This window comes from Manis pentadactyla, chromosome 7 (genome assembly GCF_030020395.1).
Source record: "Manis pentadactyla isolate mManPen7 chromosome 7, mManPen7.hap1, whole genome shotgun sequence".
Taxonomy (NCBI): Eukaryota; Metazoa; Chordata; class Mammalia; order Pholidota; family Manidae; genus Manis; species Manis pentadactyla.
The window spans coordinates 103,465,471-103,487,025 of NC_080025.1; the positions used below are offsets into that span (position 1 = coordinate 103,465,471).

General features: G+C 48.1%; 1 protein-coding gene across 1 annotated transcript in view; it reads right to left on the bottom strand.

The window, feature by feature from the left end:
• The window catches only part of NOD1 (nucleotide binding oligomerization domain containing 1), a 57,316-nt gene that overhangs the window by 16,579 nt on the left and 19,182 nt on the right, over positions 1-21,555 (bottom strand). The window contains exons 2-10 of the mRNA XM_057504628.1: positions 18,098-18,405; positions 16,818-16,992; positions 12,701-14,525; positions 9,769-9,852; positions 8,446-8,529; positions 7,302-7,385; positions 4,892-4,975; positions 3,970-4,053; positions 3,052-3,135 (exon numbers count right to left, since the gene is read on the bottom strand). Coding sequence (XP_057360611.1) covers positions 3,052-3,135; positions 3,970-4,053; positions 4,892-4,975; positions 7,302-7,385; positions 8,446-8,529; positions 9,769-9,852; positions 12,701-14,525; positions 16,818-16,992; positions 18,098-18,298 — 2,705 coding nt within the window. The 5' untranslated portion in view covers positions 18,299-18,405. The remainder of the gene's footprint in view (positions 1-3,051; positions 3,136-3,969; positions 4,054-4,891; positions 4,976-7,301; positions 7,386-8,445; positions 8,530-9,768; positions 9,853-12,700; positions 14,526-16,817; positions 16,993-18,097; positions 18,406-21,555) is intronic.

The window sequence follows — 21,555 nt, forward strand, 5'->3', positions numbered from 1 at the left end:
TTGACTGGATCTATACTGTTGGAACTCAACCAAGAATTAGTAGAAGTGCAAGTTGTAGCACTTCAAAATCTTACGACTACAGACTATCTACTGTTAAAAGAACATATGGGATGTGAACAGTCCCCAAGAATGGGTTGTTTTAATTTGTCTGATTTCTCTCAGACTGTTCAAGTTCAGTTGGACAATATCCACCATATCATAGATAAGTTTTCACAAATGCCTAAGGTGCCTAACTGGTTTTCTTGGTTTCACTGGAGATGGCTGGTAATTATAGGTCTGCTTTGGTTATGTAACTGTATTCCTATTATGTTAATGTGTGTACGCAATTTAATTAGTAGTTTAAAACCTATACATGCTGAAGTTACTCTACAAGAAGATATGTCAAAGAAATAATCAATCTTCCCATGTTTTCTTCCATCTGCTACTCCTATAGCTTTTCTTCTTCCTTCCTAATTACAACCCTTAAATAGAATTCGTGCCTCATATCGAATTTACCGAGTATCATAATTCTTCCAAGTGGTAAAGATACCTCAAGACAAATACTGGGCATAAAAGCCACAGGGCATAAATCTGCAAAGAAGTAAAAAGCTAACCTTTTCAAACAATAAGGCTTCTCTCTCACTTACCAACTTTACATCTCCCTGTATGGCCCCGGAAGATGACTGGTTAGCCAGAGACGGGTAAGATTCCTCAAGGGAGGAACAACCTAAGACAGGCACAGTTGCAGGGGGGCCATCAGGTGAGAAATTGGGGATCAACAGAGGTGAGGCTTAGAACCTCACCCCCCGTTTTGAGAGAAATCTTCTGCATCCGTGGATGTTTTATTGCCCTTGTCTAGCTTGGATTAACACTTAGTCTACAGGCACACACCTGATCATCTACATTTGCTCTCTTACAACACTAAACTATGTTTTCTACCTTTATCTTGCATCTACCTACCACTTCAGCATTTTATTTAAAAAAATAATAATAATAATAATGGGAAAATGTGGGATTCACATATAAATCAAGTATAAAAATCAAACAAATATTCATATTTGACCTGATTGTTTATAGTTCATAATGCGTGATCAAAACCGAAAGTTTCTGTGATGACTGCCCTTGTACTGTTCACCATGTAAGAACTTACTCACTATGTAAGAACTTGTTCGTTATGCTTAAGATTGGAGACTGACGAGAATTAGGCTTGGGATGGATTAAGCATTGTGCATTGAGCATTGAGTCCCCTATACAGAATTTTATTGTTGTTAACAACCATTTGATCAATAAATATGAGAGATGCCCTCTCAAAAGAAAAAAAATATATTTTTGAAAGGAGATGGGGTAACAAACAACTAATCAGCTAATTACTTAATCAAAGAGCCATAAACATAGGAAGCCAAAATCTGATGAGGTGACATACTGAAACCTACTCAAACTAAATTACCATCAGTCAAGCCAGCAGTAGACTTTCCAGGTTGTGCAGATGCCAGCAAATGGAGGCAAGTGGGTCCAAATGAGAAAAGCAAACTTCACGGCACTGATATTTCTGCCTTACATTTGCCTCCTTAACCTCCCTACCTAAAGTGAGAGTCTTTGCCCAATACCTTTGCATCTTGCAGGGACATGATTGCTGAGCTTTGTGATGCACTAACATTCTTTGAATAATTTATGAAAATTTTGTTCACTTTTTATTTTCAAAGTTTGAATTTATTCATTTTTATTTTGAAATGATTCATTAATTGAAGTATTGTAATAGTTTTCTAGTTGTTTTTGTTTTTAATTGATTGATGCAGAGTATATGAGGTCTACCTGACATTGCAGATTTAAGGATGACGTACTATTTCACAAGAACACGACACAGGTTGTTTGGCTCACACTTGTTGTGGTATCTAAGATCCTTATGTGACAGCTTATACTCTAGGGGGGAAATGGAGACCTCAGTGTTCTAGGCCTCCAGTGGTGACCCTTCCCATCACAGGACTGCCCTTCTATCCCACCTATGACAGACCTCCCTTTCAGCACCTATTCCTTTGTTTTTTTTATCTGTTTATATAATCTGTCATCTCTATTGGAATTTGAGCATATTGGGTTTTCTGTGTGCCCTGCAATTAATACAACACTTGAGAGATGTTTGCTCCGTAAGTATTTATGGAATAAATGAGTAAATGGTTGAAAAAAAAAAAACTGTATATCTAGTAGATGTCTAGTACTCACAATATAAAGAACTCTTAACTCAGCAATAGAGACAACCTGAATTAAAAATGTGCAAAGGACATGGAGACAGTACCCAAGTGGCCAACAGGCACATGAAAAGACAGACAATAACAAGTGTTGGTGAGGATGTGGAGAAATGGGAACCTTCATGCATTACGACTGGGGGGAATATAGAGCCACACAGCCACTTTGAGAAACTGACAGTTCCTCAAAAAGTTGAACAGAGTGACCACATGACCCAACAGTTCCACTAATAGACACCCAGGAGAAAGGAAAACGTGTGCACATACACACATGTTCACAGCAGCAGGAGACATGACCCAAATCGCCACCAACTGATGAAAGAGTAAAACGTAAAATATTTCTGTAATGAATGTCAGCCATACAAAGCAATGAGGTATTGATAACATGCCATATGTAGATGAACCTTTAAAACTTAGGCTTCTGAAAGACCACAGAGACAAAAGGTCATGTATTGTCTGACTCTGTTTCTCTGGAATGCCCAGAATAGGCAAATCCACAGAATAGTTTTGTGTTCTCCAGGGTCTGGGGAGGAGGATGGTGAGCTCAGTGTGTACAGGGTGTTTTGGGGTGGGGGAGGTGGGTGGGTAAAACTATTCTAGAATTAGATGGTGATTGCACAGAAATACTAAAAAATGCTATACTAAAAACCACTGAACTGTATATACTACAAAAGGGTGAATTTTATAGTTTGTGTATTTTATCTCAAAAAATTATTTTCAAAAAATAGCAGTCTGAAATTCCTGCTAGGTGGCTATAAAGTTAAGTAGCTGCTAAGATGGTACCATGACCTACCCAACCTCACAGGGATAAGAAACAGCGCTTCTGAGTTACCATAAATGTTTCAGTGTCTGGTTGACTTTCAACATCTCTGCCAAGCTCTCTGCCACTTCATCATCAAGTTCATTTTTGGTAAGCCTAGAAGAGAAGGGGAGACATGAGGAAATACTTGAACTTCTTCCTTTTCAGACTTCAGCATTTTACATTGTTTCAAACATAGATTTTCAAAATTGTTTTAAAGGTTTTTTGAGGGGAAAAAGGATTAAAAATCATACACTGGCAAACAGGTCTAGTATCAGAACTTGCATGACATGTTCATTATTCTCACTAACTAATTTGCTGATATCTAGGAGCACTGAGATGGTAGAGTTTAGACAGACCTGTACTCTGATTTCCTCACCCATATGGAGTTTATGATCCAGGTGAGTAAATAAAATACAAATGAGTAAAATGGAATAAATGACACATAGGAAAAGGAACACACACCAAAGAGCCCTGTCAGAAGGCAGCATACAGTTGATGAGAGCCCCTGGAGTGTGGAGGGAGCGAGGGCTGTGGGCTTCCCATGATGGAGCAGGGGGCACGCAGCCAGGCCCTGTGTGGCTGGCTGCCTGGGGAGAAGGGCAACGTAGGAAGAGGAAGAGAAAATTTTGAGCCAAGCATATGAAAGTTGGACTCTGTTGGCATATCTGAGGGTGTTCTGAGGACATCCCTGACACTCAGGCTGGCCAGTCTTCCGGTTTTCCTGAGGCCTTGGTTGGCAAAGAAGTCTAAGGCCTTGAACCCCTACTCCTGCGACCCATATCCCCCTCTGCTCTAGTCTGTGCTTCCACAAACAGCTGTTTTCTTCTCTAGGAGGAAATTAAATTATCAACCTACTTTAAGGAAAGGCCACTCTTCACAGATTCCAGGCTGTGTACAGTCTCTGGAATAATCCCTGAGACCCAACCTTTCAAAATGGCTGGTTCTTACCAGAATATTCTGAGAGACGTGTTCTGCTGCAGAGCCTGTGCAAGACTCCTTCCTCCTTCTGTAGAAATGCCGTTGAATGCGAGACTAGGAAGGAAAAACATTTGGGTGGATCATTAGACACAGCCCCGTCTGGCTTTGGCTTCAGCAACCGCACCAGCAGGGAAGACTCCACCTGGAGGCATCCCCTGCCTGGCCGACGAGGCAGGAAGCCGGAAGTGCCTGGCCTGGCCAGCAGCCGCTCAGACTTTGTTGCTCCAGGACCTACTGATCAGAGCAGGAGGACAGGCCCAACACTGCTCAAGGAGAGGCCAGACAGGAAACCAAACATCAGAAAGACCAGGTCCTAGCGCAGCCTGGGCGCTCAGGAGGCCTGGTGAGCTGTGCTTCAGAGGGCTGACATGTTCGAGCTGCCTGCCAATGAGTCCTGCTGAAACCTCCCTCTTCTCATAAAGAGGACCTCTATGGCCCCTAGCATCTTGGATCCTTTGTCAGTAGCAGGAAGGATACAAATAAAAGGGAGAGTCTCAAGGCCTAAAGGGGGCCGGGAGGAGCATGTCTGTTCACAGAGATGAAGGGTCCCTGTCTCAACACCATCCCGAGAGAGAGGAAGGGCAGCATCCCTTTGGGGTTTATCTGGACTTAACAACTCCCCACCCCCTGCTCAGGGGCTGGCAGTGTCCTGCGTCTTGAGCTGGGTGGTGGTTATGCTGGTGTATGCGTGTCGGGTCACTGAGCTGAGCACTTAAGAGTGATGTACTTTATTGTATGCCACTTACATTTAAGATAGAAAAATCACACACACAAATCCCTGCCCCGTTAGGGGCGCTGACCACCCTCTTCCCCTCAGTCCACTCCTGGCACACCAAGAGGTGCAGAGAGACCGGGTGGCCCTGGAGACAGCAGGTCTCTGCGCCTCGCTTACCTCAGGTTGGTCAGGCTGGGATGGTTCCTCAGAGCCTCTGCAAATGCCTTTGCTCCTTCATCACCAATTCTGTTGCCCCACATCCTAAGGACAAAGGCAAGACAGTGAGCATTAATTCCCACTCACCCCTTATTTTTTGCTGGTGGCCATGGCCTGACTGTAGGCTCAACAGGCAGATGTTTTTGCTTTGTCCTCGGAGCTCTGGCCTAGAGACAAATTTCTACACCAGCTCCTTAGTGAGCTGCTCTGGAGTCCAAATTCAAAGGACAATGTAGGGGTAAAAAGCAGGAGCCTTGTCAGCATAAGTTGATCAGTTAATTGCACAATTAGATACCAAGTGCCTCCTCTAAGCTTTTGGATAGCTGTCAAAGAGCCTAAGCTCATGACACCCAGACATATGCCCCCGACAAGTACAGACTGTCAGGCAGACATAGCCAGCTGCCTGGGAAGCACCTTTAGAAACCTTAGCAGCAGTGTTGCTTTTAAGAGGACGCTACCAAACCACATGGGATGGGTTGTTGTGGTTTAGGCAGGTAAGTGCAATGATGAAGCTCTGCTCTCTCCAGATCACACACCTTGAGAGGATATGGCTAAAGGGGGGTCCAGTGTGTATGGTAAGACGTGGGGCTCCAGAGCCAGACTCACATCCTGGCTCCGCCACCCCCTGGCCTGTGCACGCTTGGGCAAACCCCGGACTCTCAGGTCTTAGTCTCCACAATCTGCAGAATAGGTATAGTAAGAGCACTCCCTGGCAGGGCTGTTGTTAGGATTAGGTTGGTCAGTATATGCAAAGCACTTAGAACAGGGCCTGGCCTATACTGAGTGTCTGCTCTTCTGTATAGGCTGAAGGGCACTGTTCACTTTAAAGCAAGTCGCATGGCTCACTCACAATGAGCCGGAGCTGCCTCGGCAGCACACTCCCACCACGCCAGTGGCCCACCTGTGTCCTTCCCGGTGCGGCCTGCTAAAGCCCCAGAATGAGAGCTTCCAGTGTTTTGTATAAAAAGTGCATGTATTATACAAGTGATTGGTATCAAATTCTTAATAAAGTGTTAAACTATTCATGACATGAGGTTAAGAAAAAGGATAGTGGCACAAAATAAGTACTAATGTATAATAGAGCATACACATGTGAGAGCAAGAAAGTGCACAGCTCTGACCCCAAATGTTGACAGTGAGTATTTCTAGGAACATAATTATTATGTTTTTTAAACTTCCCATAGTTTACAAATAAAATTATATGTTTCCTTGACAGATTAAAAATCTCAACAATATAAAAAGCCCCAGAATCAAAACCACAAAAGATACACTCATAGGCATTAGGACAGTTACTATGCAAAAAACAGGAAATAACAAGTATAGGTGAGGATGTGGAGAATTCGGAACCTTTGTGCATTGCTGGTGGGAATGCAAATGGTGTGATCACAATGGAAAACAGTACGGCAGTTCCTCAGAAAACTCAAGCATTACCACCTGGTCCAGCAATTCCACTTCTGCATATATGGCCAAAAGAATTGAAATAAAATCATTGAAGAGAGATTTGTACACCCATGTTAATGCAGCACTATAATAGCTAAAAGGTGGACATAGCCCAAGTGTCCATCAACAGATGTATGGATAAGCAAAACGTGGCGGATACAATGGACTATTACTCAGCTTTAAAAAGCAAGGAAATTCTGGCACATGCTACATCATGGATGAACTTCAAGGACATAAAAGTGGCCATCTTAACCAATCATTCGTGTCCTATTATTTGTTCCTAAGTGCATGCTAAGTGAAATAAGCCAGCTACAAAAGGACAAATACTACATGATGCCACGTATGTGAGGCGCCTACAGCGGTCAGACGCATGGAGTGGGAGGGTGGTTGCTGAGGGGGTGGGGAGTGCTTGCTAATGGGCACAGAGTTTCAGTTTTGCAAAATGAAGAAAGTTCTGAAGACAGATGGTGGGGATGGCTGCACAACTATACGAATGTACTTAATGCCACTGAACTGTACATTTAAAATTGGTTAAGATGGCAACTTTTATGTTATTTATATTTAACCGTAATAAAAAAACTGAATAAAAAAATCCTCCAGAGAATATATCATATCCTTAAAATGAAGAGCATGTACCTGGGGAAACTCACCACATGGGCTGGAATAGCTCCCTCAACTTGCCAGCAGTAATAACACTATTTTTGCATCAATTACATTAAGTCCCATGTAATTGAAGCTGTAGTCGGTCGTGGCACTTGCCACCTCATTTCACGTGCAGAAGCCAGGGGGGCCCACGAGGGCGTCAGAGATGGAAGCTCCTCGGGGCCTGCCCCAGTGATCCTTTTGGGATATCTATGTACTGAAAGGCCACCAGGCACTCGTGTCCACACAACAGGTTGTATCACACATGCGTGCATTCGCCTCTACTTACCCAACTTCAAAGATTGATTTGCTGTTCTTCACAGCCAGGGCGAGGCACTTTCCTCCTTCGCTCGTTATTTTGTTTTCTCCCAGTCTGCAGAGAGAAGTGTGCACACGTCAGCCTCCAGCTGTGAGGGGACTCCAGCGTCACAGAGCCCCTCTGGCCCTCTTGGGGGGTGTGGTTGCTCGTGGGACCACAGCAGCCGTGCCCCGACCTTCCCTTCAGGGAAGGACCTGAAGCCTGAGCACCAGTCGAGATTCCTCTCCAGGAGATGGTCATAGTCTCTGCAGAAATGTAGGAACTGAGCTTCCCCAGGGGCTCTTTCAATGGCCTCCAGAGAGTTACTCATCTCTACCTGCAGACCAGGGAGACCTGCCGCAGGTGCAAACGTCCGAGGTGTGTGTGTGCCAGGGCAGCACCAGGGGCTCCTCCAAGGCTGGCGCTTTGTCACGCTCAGCGGGGCATTTCTGTGACAGGGCCAGTGACCAAGCTCTTGTGTGCAACTAGGTTGGTGCTGTGGTCTGAATGTTTGTGCCTCCCTGAAATCCTACCTCCTAAGGTGATGGTATTAGGCGGCAATCCTTTGGGAGGTGACTAGGTCATGGGGGCAGAGCCCTCGTGAGTGGGGTTAGTGACATAAAGAGGCCGCAGAGCACTCCCTTGTCCCCTCTTCCACAGGGCACAGGTACGGCAGGAAGGGTCAAGGAAGCAGGCTCTCACCAGACACCTATCTGCCATTGGACTCCCCAGCCTCCACAACTGAAAAGGAAACTTCCAGGGCTTATAAGCCACTCAGTTGATGGCATTTTGTTATAGAAGCCTGAATGAATGAAGACAATGAGGAACTTCCTCGGGGGACAAAAGACCTCCAGAAAGGCTGACACTGTGGCCTGTCTTCCTGTCAGTAGTTAATGAAAGCAAAATGCCACACTTCTCCCCGCACCAGTAGATGGCCCTTCCAAACTCCAAGCCTCCCCCACAGGCCGTAATTCCCCAGGTGGCCAGCTCACCTCTCCACAGGGATGACCAGTATGGCCCTGGGGCAAGCAAGAAGGCTTTAGGGTAGGAGCCCTTTATGTAACATGTAATCTCTGTTTGAATAATGAAGGGTGACCAGGAGAAGCTCCCGAAGAACCGAGCCCACCCTGCTCACTTAAGGTGTGTGAGGCCTGTGCACTCGTCCAGGATCCTGGCGATGTACCTGGCTCCAACATCGGTGATCTGGTTGTTGTATAAGCTACGAGAGAAAGCACAGCCATGAGACTTTATAACTCCTGACGGTGTCTTACAGACCCCCACCCCATTTTCTGAGTGAGTATGTGCTGATTTCAGAAGGCTAGGCTGGACGCATGGAAAGCAGTTTGGGGCTCTGGGATCTGGCAGGCTGGGTGACACCACCTTCCCCAGCCTTGTAACCTGGGACAAATGACTGACCTCTCTGCGTCTCGGCTGCTCCATCAGTAACACAGGTGTAAGAGTTGCAGCTCCTTCCAAGGGCTGACATGAGGGTGATGAGCCCGTTCCAAGCCCCCAAAGCAAGCGCCCCACAAGGTCAGGTGACGGGTATTTTCAGATTAAGATTACAGGCAGCGTCTTTAGGGGGAAAGTTTCTGAGAATTGCAACCACCTCAGTGTCTACTTTTAGCCATTTTACCCTTGATAGCAAATCAACAAGGCAGAGAGAAGAAAGTGCTAGCTGGGCAGGTTTCCAGGAAGGTTCCACAGCCACCCAGCACTCCTGAGCAGAAAGGCGGCCTGCACTCATGTGCTTCCGTGGCCTCACTCCGCAGCTGAGGGCACAGGCCCAGAGGAGTTGGCCGAGTGGCGCCCCCGCACCACCTCAGTGGGGGCTGTGGGGCTGGCTGACCTCGGCCACAATCCCTTACCTCAATCTCCAAACACCAAAGGCTCTGAAAACCCCGCTTTTTGTAATTATTTTGGCAACTGATGTGGCGCTATTCGTGGTTCTTTATCCCAACTGGTATGAATGTTCATACATTTTGCTGCAGGAATATTAAGGTATTTGGAAATGGGGGATGGCCCGAGACCCACTGTTACTTAGCGTGTCATGTCACTACCAGGCAGCACACCCTGAATTCTGATTCATGTCTTGCCCCAAGGGTGCTGGATGAAGAATCAAGGGCCTATAGCCATGAAGTCTAACACAGAAACAGTACCTAACATTTAACAAACGTCCCTGCAGATTCTCTCATTGTATCTCCCAGTCACCACTTGTACAATCACTGGCCTCAAAGAGGATCCCGGTTACACAAGGGAGCAGCCTGGGCTCAGTGACACTTCCCATCTTGCCCGGGAGTGAGCTGCCGAGCCAAGAGCAAATCCAGGACTCCCGGGAGCCTGTCCAGCGCTCTTCCAGCGGCCCCCGGCCCTCCATCTCCCTGCCAGTGACCCACATGAATGGCAACTCCTGCTGTATTATTACTGTATAGCTGGCTCGGTGCTTAGAAATACATACCCTAGAAATGTCAGGATTTTGTATTTGGTCAGCTCTTCATACAGAACCTTCACCCCACTGTCAGTGATCTGGTTCACGCTGAGCCTGCAACAAAAGAGCAGGAAGGAGCACCCCATCTGCAGCATCCAGAGACTGTCGGTCCTAGAGTCTCCCCAGCTATACACATCCCCTGAGAGAACCGTCGCAGCAGTCAGATGGACAGACAGACCCTACCGAGCCTGGACACCGTGGGCCAGCAGGCCTGCCCGGAACCACCCCATCAGTGAGGCTATGGCACACCCTGATTCAACACCAGAGCTACAAGGGACACATGAAGGACCCCTAGGACAGCCATCTCTGATACCCTGCATTTCTGAGTGGCCCACGTGTGGCCAGACCTTCTGTGTGGTTCTTACTGCCCAGGGGTCTGCGGGATGTGGAAATGTGTACAGCTGCTGTCAGTGGTGACAAGGCTGAGAGAGGGAATGTTCTACCATCTAGCAAGTGGGGCCACAGACAGTAGATGTCCTGCAAAACACTGGACAGTCCCCTCAAGAACTGTCCCACCCACCATGCCAACAGCCTCCCCATCTGGAAACACATGGGCTAAACCTAACTAGCCACTTGGAAAGGTCAGTCGCAGCAGACAGTACCTGCGGCATATGGTCCTGCAGGGAAGTGCCAGTGGCGACAGAAACACCAGTGTCCTGACCAGAAGAGGCCGGCAAGTGCACTGACCAACTCCTCTTTAATGCAAACGCTGCCTCAGTGGGCCTGGCTCAGGGCAGGGGCAGGAAAAGACAGCCTTGAGATGATGAATGCCTCTGGACAAGGGCCTGTGGCACAAAGCAATCGCTCTGTGAAATCCCTACACGAGCAGGATACTTTGATGTGGCTAAAATGTAGAATAATTGTTACTAACAAAGTGATCTCTATAACAAACTACCCAGATCTTCTCAATCCTCCACCCTGTCACTTAGGTGAGGCTGAAGGACAGCGATGGCTCAGGGACAGATGGGAGTGAGGGGGGGAGCTGAGGCTCCGGGGTTGGGGGAGGTGATGGGCCAGGCCTCAGTAAACCTGTCCTGTAAAGGGCCAGACAGCCAGTATTTTAGGCGCTGTGGGCCATATGGTCTCTATTGCAACTACTCAATTCTGTAGGGTGAAGCAGCCAATATCTAAATAAACAGGTATGTCCGTGTTGCAATAAAACTTTATAACACAAGCCATGGGCCAAATTGGGCCCCCAATTTGACCTCTGTAATAAGTAAAAGGCTGAACAGGTAAAAGCTTGATTTTTAGACCACAACAAAATGATCAGGTGAGACACTCTAGACCCCACACCCCATGGTACCCACTAGGTGCTAGGGCACAGGGTGTGCACACACTGCATGGCCATCCCACGGTGCCAGACACTACTAGTCACTCCCAGGAGCTATGCTTTCCTGGAAACAGAACAGAACCCCCCATCTTTTAAGTAGGCACATGTGACTAAGTTCAGTCCTGTGACATCTAAGCAGAACTCTCATTAGCAATAGCTGAGAACTCTTCAAAAAGGGATGCGTCCTTCTTTGCCCTTCCTTTTTCCTGGGGGCTAGAATACTGAGTGAATGTTGGCTGGAGCTTGAGCAGCCATGTCAGGCTAAGAGTTCTTAGAAGTCAGGTAGAGAGGACAGTAGGGTGGGAAGGCAGACAGGAGCCTGGACTCCTGGGGGTCCCACAGGCTCCGTAGCAGCTCTGAACACCCTCCCCTAGGCTTCTGCATAAGAGACAAACAAGCTTGTCATTTATCTAAGCCACTGATATTTTGAGTTTTCCCTTAGCCAAAATTAATCCTAGGTGCTGGCCTCAGAGACTCAAAATGCTTCCCTGGGGTTGCCCATTTCCCCTACTCTCTCTTTTACTGATATGGAGGAAAAATTCACTTGGGGACAGCTGCCCAGGGCAGGGCCCCACACTGGCACACTCCACCTTCTGAAATGAGCGCAGGGAGGCACTGAATATGGGTCCACATACGGCCACGGACGGAGGCTCACTGGCTGAGAGTGCAGAGAGCGGGTTCCTGGCCTTCTGGTAGCCGCGGGCACCCTACCTCCCACCGCTCCCGCACAATATACACTCTGGCACTGGTGTAACAAGTACCTGGGGTCAGTTCCAAATCTCCTCTGCTCTTCAGAAATTCATGAGCCAAGTAACAGAACTGCAACCCTCAGAGATTTACAAGCATTTACAGGAAATGCTAACAGAAGCAAGCAGCCGCTCTTTCCTCTAAACCATCAAATGGGAAACAAACCAAGAGTCAGCATTCTTTACTGAGATCCCTGGCAGCTCAGGCCTGGTGGCTTGGATCATGGGAAGCACCTAGTGCCCATCAGCACAGAGTCTGCCCTTTCTGCAACCATAATGGCTTCCATGTGCAGTAAACGTTTCACGGGCCGTCTCTGAGCCTCACCTCAAAAGGCAGATTATGATTCTGGCTCCACCGTGACCCCACTGTGTGACCTTGAGCAACTTAGTAACTTCTCTGTGCCTCCACTTTCTTTGCCAAACTGGAAATGACAGAACCTACCTTACAGTACTTACAGGAAATAATAACTGTACCTACCAGTTAAGAGGATTAAGTCAGGGTAACATTTGCAGTAGACTTCACCTATTCTCAACAAATGCTGGTTGCTATTACTGTAATCACTGGGATACGAGCATCTCCTTTTTCCAGATGAGAGTACTGAGGCTCAGTGACATTAAGCAACGTGTCCAACAACACCCAGCTGGTCCCTGGGCTTGGAAGCCGTGATCCTTGCCCTCTGCCGCCTGAGATGGAATAGGTCCAGAGGTTCCAAGACCAGTGGACATGAGTCCTAGGGTCCAGGAGGTCCCCGCCCACTGCTAGTCCTGGTACCCCCCAGGCCTGGCCCACCCGGCCCCTTGCGGCTCCCGTGCCTGGCAGCCTCACCTGATGACAGTGAGGCGGCTGAAGCAGGGCTGCAGTTCCCGCACGCCATAGTCGTTGAGATTGTTGTTGTCCAGGTCGAGGGCGAGCTGCTTGCGGAAGTGGTGCAGGACGAAGGAGAGGGCGCTGCAGTCGGCCGAGCAGGCATTGCAGTAGGTCAGCTTGAGGTAGTCAGCGCAGATGCCCCTGGCGGCCAGCTGCCCCACCTTCTCGCTCTGTGTCTCATAGATGCAACGCAGCATCCAGATGAAGGTGGGCATGGCCTGCACCTGGTGAAAGCCGCCAGAATGAACTCGAGGCAGGTTCTTCAGGTAGGACCGCAGGCTGGCAAACAGATGTGCCCACAGGGCCTTCCGCTTTCTCCTCAGGGCCGTGGTGGGCACCAGGTGCCCCAGGAGTTTCTGTTTGGCTTTAGACAGCAACCCGCATAGGAAGAGGTTGGTGAAATGAAAGTGATCCTTGTTCTTGAAGGGGTCTTCCCCCGCTAGGCCCCTACCCCCGAGACACTGGGCAGGGAGGAAGGGGGGGTAACAGGACTCTGCTGCCCCCACCCCATCAGGTGCCCACTCCTGGAAGAACCTGAGCAGCTCCCGAGTGCCCACCTTGGCATCCACCACAAGGAAGAAGGCAGTTAAGAAGGACTGGAGAGTGATGTGCAAAAACTCATAGGACTGCTGCTCCCCTCCGAGGCCCAGCTCCGGCACAGCCCGAAGGAAGCCCAGCTGCAGGTCCCCTTCCCGCACCTTGGAGGCCTGCATCTCCTCCTGGTGGAAGACAAAGAGGTTCTTCTCCATGCCCCCGTGGGCCACCTGCCCCAGCGAGTGCAGGGTGCCCAGGCCCGCGAGGAAGGTCTCTGTCTGGCTCCGTGTGTTCCGCTGCACCAGGCTAGTGGGCTGCACCCTGTTCAGGTGGACCTCGGTGACTAGCAGAAAGATGTCAGTCAGGGTCACTGTGTAGTTGGGCAGCTGCAGGGAGCCCTCGAAGGCTCTGTGGAAGTGCTGGAAGCACCGGAAGATGATCCAGCAGAAGAGGGGCACGGCACACAGGCTACAGAGGTTGGGGTTGGCTTCCAGCTGGTTGAGCAGGCGGTCCTGAACAGCCCGGTCAGGGAACATCCTCCTGGTGTAGGCCTGCAGGTGGCTGGGGGAGAAGCCCCGCAGCAGCACCTTCTTCCGGAGGAGCTGGCGTGGGACTTCAGTGCCCGTGCGGGCCGTGAGCAGCTTGCTGGTGCCCTGGAGCAGCTTTCCACTGAGCAAGTTGGCCAACAGGACCAGGGGGTGGGCAGGCTCCCAGGGGGAGCAGGTGTCGGGCGCACTGCTCAGGTCGAAGTCTGAATGCAGCTCGTCCAGGCCGTCGAAGGTGAAGAGGGCTGTGTGGGGGAAGCGCAGCAGGAAGGCGAACACCTCCTCAGGGTCCTGCTCTGGGTAGCAGTAATGCTTGAAGAGCAGGTCCTGCAGGCACAGGACGTCGCTGTCCTTGAAGCAGCTGAACATGCGGCAGCGGAAGTGGAAGAAGAACTTGATTCCCGCGTCCAGCTGGCCCGCGGCCCAGAGGCTCTGCAGCCGCTGCAGCAGCATGGATTTGCCCACACCCGCGTCCCCGCACACGAACACGGTCTCAGCCTGCTCGTTCAGGACGCCCGTGGAGTGGTCCAGGAGGCAGGCCAGGCTGCCCAGCCTGCCCAGGCTCTCGTTGCCGAAGCCGACCAGCTCCATGATGGTGTCCGTGTACGCCTCCTCCAGCAGCAGCTGCTCCTTCTGTGAGTAGCACAGGACGAACATGGAATCGAGGCCCAGCTGGTGTCGCAGCTTCTGGATGTACCTGCTCACTGGAGGGACAGTGAGAGTGGGCACAGGAGTCCCAGGAGGTTAGGTCCAGGGGACAGGTGGAGGTAGAGAATGAGAGGCAGGCAGAACCAGCACCCCGCAGGGAGGTCTCAGGAGAAGCACCCCATGGACAAATGAACCCCAACTGGACCCTGAGGCCAAGTGCAGTGACCCCTCAAATGCAGGTCCTCAAGACCCTCAAAGAGCCAGTGCTCCAAAATCTGAGGGTCCTCAGGCCCCCACACCCTGCCTGACTTCAGATTTAGCTGGCCAGAGGGCACAGACTTCAACTGGGACCGGTGTCCGAGGCAGACTCCCTTATGCCTCTGTACAAGTTATCATCGAACGCCAGCTATAATCTGAAGCCCTCTCAATGTAAGGGCCAGGCCAGATCACCCTGCTGCCCCACCCCAGCCCCTAGGTCCTGTTCAAATAACACGAGCCAGTCTCCCTGAATCTTGTACTGCTGAGGGAGAAATTGCCCTAAACTTTCCTTCTCTTATTGCACTGCTCTTGAAACAACGGGAAGTCTCACAAAACTGAATGATAAGACTTGGTGAACAGAGACAACGTCGGACATTAATCTGCATTAGAGAGGAGCTGTGCCTCCTCCGGGGCGCCACGACTGAGTGAACTGCCATGAAAACCAGCCTTCTCAAACCACGCAGGCACGCCAGCCCTGGCCCCCCAGCTGAGCCCCAGGCTGCCCACAGGGGAGCAGATGGTTAATGTGCTTCCATGAGCACCATGCTCTCAGCAACCCTGAGCTACGAGGTGAGCTTACACCAAAAGGGAGGTGGTCCTTCCCCAGACCAAGAGTGTTCTATAAATTCCTTTAAAAGAGGTTTTTGGGTTTTAATTATAATTCAATGAACAAAAATTAGACACACGTGCACATTTCCAGATTTATCTATAACCCTTTCCCATCAACTTTGGCCAACTTAATTGTCTGTGTAGAATTTTTAAAATGGATATTTTTTACAGTCTTATTAAGGCATAATTTATATACCATAAAATTCACCCATTTTACAGTAAGTATTTTATACTAGTCAGTGATTTTTATTAAATTTACAGAGTTACACAAACACCCCTACAATCCAGTTCTAGAACATCTCAATCAGAAGCCCATGTGCAGTCAACTCCTGGCCCCAGCAACTGGCCAAACTGCTTTCTGTCTCTCCAAATTATTTTCTGGATGTTTCATATAGATGGAATCATACAATATGTACTCTTTCATATCTGGCTTCCTGTAAAATGAGTTATACTATAAAAGCTACCAAAGTAGCTGGCTAAAGGAAGCGATGGAGAAATCTTTTGAAAGAACTATTCGTCACAGGGCTATTTTCCTTGTTTCCTGGGAAAGGAATCAAAGTACAGCGGGAAGAAACAGTAAGACTAAAAAGCCAGCAGTGGCCGGCAGGTGTCCACTGGAGCCGTAGAAACAAGAACTTGGCCCTGACCCTGCTGGGTGGCCTGGTTTCCCCTAAACACACACCTCCCTATTCAGGACATTGTCCTTTGTTTCTGTTCTCAAGGTCAAAGTGGATTATTTAAAAATTAGAGTTTGGGACCTTGGTGCTGGTACTACCAACAACTGTCTCAAAGTGAACAGCACGAGCGTGGAAGGAAGACTGGCTGGTCCCCAGGCCAGATCGCTGCCCCAATTACATGGCTCGCACGGCACGCTCAACTGCTGTTGTCCCATCACCGCTTGCGATTATACACTTGTGTGATGATTTCCTGCTGGCCTCCTGCATTAGTCTCTGAGCTCCCTGAGCGTGGGAACCATATCTGGGTCTGCTCCCCTGGCATCCAGTGCCACCCAGTGGGCACATCATTAAACAAACACCTTCTACTTGGCAGTTAACTAATGGGTACCATGGTGCTTTTTGCAAATAAGGACTGGCATCCAGGGATGACAGAAAACTGCCTAGAATCAAATTTGGAAAGACTTTAAAAAGGAAAAAAAGGCAACTTGAATTTATGTAGCCATTCAAATGTCTATACATGTCAAAACAGGAAATGAGGTCAGAACAGTAGACATTCCCACCCTTCCACGGGCCCCTCTGTGGAAGACCAGCTACATATGGCCAGTTCAGCTTAGTCCCCTGGGCTGCACTTGGGTGACAGGGATCAGCCCTCCTTTTCTAAAAGGGAATGGGGCACCTGGGTCCGCTGCCCCAGGTGGAAGGCAGGGCTGGCCAATGGCAGCCCACACTCTGAGGCCCACTTTTCCAAACTGCAAGGCCTTGCTTGTTCGGTGTCTGCACTGCCCCCCGGGAGCTGACTCATACCTGGGTCAGTGTTGACAACAGCTTTGCTCTGAATGAGCTGAGAAGGGGAAAAGCCGATCTCTGACAGCCAAGGCCTGAGGTCCACGTAGGCATCTGCAAGTTGCTGGAGCACGTAGAGGAAGAACTCGGACACTTCCTCACCCTTGCTCTGTACCAGGTCCAGAATTTTGCGGACCTAGAGGCAGCATAAGCACGAGGGTATGAGCTGGCACTAGGGCTGTCCCCCCATCAGAGAGGTCCACAAGCTCGTTCTGCAGCCTCAAGCGTGACCGTCCACCCAGCCAGTGTGAGATGCTAACACTGAGGGCCTGGAACCTGTGAAGTGACTGCCTCAGCAAGAAATAAAAACCACACAGCTCTGAGAAACCAGGCGGCTTCCATGAGCCTCGCAATGAGAAAGTCAAACTCATAAACAGAGCAGTGCCCACCACCCCTGGGATTCTCTGTGTCTCCTTTTCCCTCTTAACCCAGAGCCACTGCCATCCAGGAATGAGTGTAGACAGGACAACATGACCCCATACGATAATGGGGTGGGCACTGGGCCACATGGCAAGGGGTAACAGACACCCCCTTAAGTTATACCTTAAAAATGGTTTTGTGCGTTATTAAAAATGCAGGAAATAAAAATCACAGAAATCTGCTACTACACTCCCCCAGAAAACCTGCTCTCTTTTGAGCCCAGAAGGATCATGTTACAAACAAGTTCTGTCACCCCTCTAACCAAGAAGGGGTTTTTTGGTCTCACCAATTCTATTTTTCAGAAGATGACACAAAACTAAAATGAAACTAAGGCTGCTAAGATTTCTCACAGGGAGGTGTGGAAAATTCTTTATTATGGACCCTGCTTGAGACACATTCTCACACCAGAGGCAAGGGCCAGTCTGAGTCTTCGCCAGCAGCAAGCAGCTCTCCAGAGTTTAAAGACACTGAATGAACATCACTGCTGGTGTTTTATGCTCATTTTCTTTTTCTTTTTTTTAATGCTTGCTCACTTTTTCCTGCCTACTACCTTAAAGTACATTGAAAAACAAGTTGGTTGGGAACCAATACACATAGAAGGAGAGCTGATGTAAGGGGAGTTTGCTCTGTGTTTACACAGAAGTAAAATGCGTAATTTGTGCAGTAAGCATATAACTCAAGTGTTTATGTTCTTAAAGAACCCCAGTGGGAAATTCTGCCCAGAGCCTTGAGCTCCCAAAGCTCCTCCCTCAGGCTGACTGGGAGAAGCCCCTTCTGGCTACAGGCGGGCTTCCTGCCGGCTCCAGGCCCTGTCACGGCACCTTGTCGGGCTGCGTGGGGCAGGCACACACGATCTCGGCATCCTCGGCGGAGAAGTAGTCGTTCTCCAGCAGGTTGTCCAGCAGACACTGAGTGTTGTGTATGTGAGTGACCAGAAGTTCCCGGCTGGTTTTCAAGAGCTGAATGTGGGAGTGAGGCTCTGATGGGGTCACTTCCATCTCACCGCTGCCCTGCTTGTCCATGGTTAGAGGAGCAAGCGGCTGCCTTCCGCAAATTCATCTTTGGCTGCGTGTGCCTTCCCAGCAGAAGAAGAATCTGGTCCCAGGGCCCCTGCCTCTCGGTGTAGCCCCTGAAGAGACAAATGAAATCACCAACAAACAAGCCACGGAAAGACTCCCTCCACCTCCCTTTGGTCCTAGAATTTCTCTGCTTAGGGCAGGAAGGAGCCATGCTTAAGACATTGATCTGAGATATATTAAAGAAGAAAACAGAACCTAGTTGCTTCTGCTGTGGGTTACGTTGCTAGGGTAGGTGACAAAAGTGAGGTAACCCTACTGTTTAGTGAAACTTGATTATCTTTAAAGAAACAAAACTGTGGCCTCAGTCCTAGACTGGATTAGAGATGGAAAGGTGTATTATTTTCCATAGAAAGGCTAACTGGGATTGGAGGCTTCCACATATCCCTGAGAGAGGAAAGGGCCCAGAAGTGGGAGCAGAGGAACCGTGGGGACTGGTGGGAAAGAAGGTCTGAGTACAAAATGGTTGAGGAGAGAGACACAAGCAGGAAGCCTCCTGGCAGCAGCCAGAGCCCAGGAACCTGCGAACAGTGACAGCTCCATCATTACTGCCCATCCTGGGGCGTGCTGCCTGCAACCAGACTTCAGCTCTCCTTGCACCTTCAACAGAAAATCTGCTCTATCAGAGCACCTTGGGGAGAGAAGAGAGGCGATAGGCATGTGGAGTGAAGCAGGACAGTGGGAGGGCACGGGGTAAGGTGGCACGGACTTCCAAGTGGTGGACGATTGGGAGATGCCATCTCCTTGGGGGTCCTTGAAAACCTCCTGGACATGCTGGACTTCCTGTCTGGGTAAGGACAGGGGCCCCAGCTATTCTATGTGGTTTATCTGACCTACCCCCAAGTTGCCCTGATTTGCTTTCTTATAGCATGAGCTCCTTCAGCCACGTTCCCAGTCATTCTTGGGTATATAACATAGAGCATTACCTTGGAAATGGAAAGGTCTTGAACCAGTCACTTCATCCTTCCTCCAGATAGGAAAACCCACACATTCCAAAGAGACAGTTTAAAAAAATTTTTTTTGAACTCAAAAAGAAATTCACAGACCTCTAAACCTGTCAGTGCCAATTAATGTATGTTTCTTAAGCTCATATCTGTCCACATTTAAGTCCAGTGGTTCTCAATTTTTTTTCCACCAAGTCACATAGATCTCCTGGTCTTTGACACACTCTTGTTTTTCTTCTTTTACCTATCAAGTTGCTAAACATTACAAGCCTTACAGATTCTCAGCAGGACCCCACATAATAACTTCCCTTTTATAACCTGAATGATTGAGCAAGAGACACTACAATTCAACATTGTAAGCAGCAGAAGGACACAATATCCTTACCAAAAAGAATGTAAAGGGATGAAAATTCCTTTACTGTCCCACTAAACGAATGCTTATCCAGTATAGATGCTAATTCAGCCTTTTCTATTATGGTCGAGTCTGGGACCCACTTGAGGATCTACAGCTTTAGAAAATTTGTTCCCTTCAGGGGTACCAGTTTATAGTATTAAATTTAAATGAGTGGCTATCTCTATCAAAATACCACAGCATTCTTCAAAGAACTAGAACAAATAGTTCCAAAATTCATATGGAACCACAAAGACCTTGAATAGCCAAATCAATCCTGAGAAGGAAGAATAAAGCTGGGGTGACTATGCTTCCCAACTTCAAGCTCTACTACAAAGCCACAATAATCACAACAATTTGGTACTGGCACAAGAACAGACCCATTGATCAATGGAATGGAATAAAGAGCCCAGATATGAACCCACACATACTATGGCCAATTAATACATGATAAAGGAGCCATGGATATACAACAGGGAAATGACAGCCTCTTCAACAACTGTTGTTGGCAAAGCTGGACAGCTACATGTAAGAGAATGAAACTGAGTTACTGCCTAACTGCATACACAAAAGTAAACTCAACTCAAAATGGATCAAAGACCTGAATGTAAGTCATGAAACCATAAAATTCTAAGAAGAAAAGCATAGCCAAAAATTTCTAGAATATAAACATGAGTAACTTTTTCCTGAACACATCACCTTGGGCAAGGGAAACAAAAGCAAAAATGAACAAATAGTACTTACATCAAATGAAAAAGCTACTGTACAACAATGGACAGCATCAGCAGGACGAAAAGGCATCCTACAGTATGGAAGAATATATTCATAAACAACATATCCAATAAGGGGTTAACATCCAAAATATATAAAGAACTCACCCCCTCAACACCCAAAAAGCAAATAACCCAATTAAAAAATGGGCGGAGGATATGAACAGGCACTTCTCCAAAGAAGAAATTCAGATGGCCAACAGGCACATGAAAAGATGCTCCACATCACTAATTATCAGGGAAATGCAAATTAAACCACAATGAGAAACCACCTCACACCAGTTAGGATGGCCAACATCCAAAAGATAAAGAACAACAAATGCTGGTGAGGATGGAGAGAAAGGGGAACCTCCTACACTGTTGGTGGGAATGTAAACTGGTTCTACCATTGTGGAAAGCAATACAGATGTTCCTCAAAAAACTAAATATAGAAATGCCATTTGACCCAGTAATTCCACTCCTAGGAATTTACCCAAAGAAAACAAGATCCTTCAGAAAGACATATGCACCCCTATGTTTATTGCAGCACTATTTACAATAGCCAAGAAATGGAAGTACCCTAAGTGTCCATCAGTAGATGAACGGATAAAGAAGATGTGGTACATGTGCACAATGGGATATTACTCAGCCATAAGAAAACAGATCCTACCATTTGCATCAACATGGATGGAGCTAGCAGGTATTATGCTCAGTGAAATAAGCCAAGCGGAGAAAGACAAGTATCAAATAATTTACTCATTTGTGGAGTATAACAACAAAGCAAAACTGAAGGAACAAAACATCAGCAGACTCACAGACTCCAAGAAGGGACTAGTGGTTACCAAAGGGAAGGGGCTAGGGAGGGAGGGAGAAGGGGATTAAGGGCCATTACAATTAGCACACATAATGTAGTGGGGGGGAGGCACAGGGAAGGCAGTACAATACGGAGAAGACAAGTAATGACTCTATAGCATTTTAGTACCCTGATGGACAGTGACTGCAATGAGGTGTGCGGGGGGACTCAATAATATGGTGAATGTTGTAACCACAATGTTGCTCATGTGAAACCTTCATAAGATTGTATATCCATGATAACCTTAATAAAAAAAAATTTAAAGG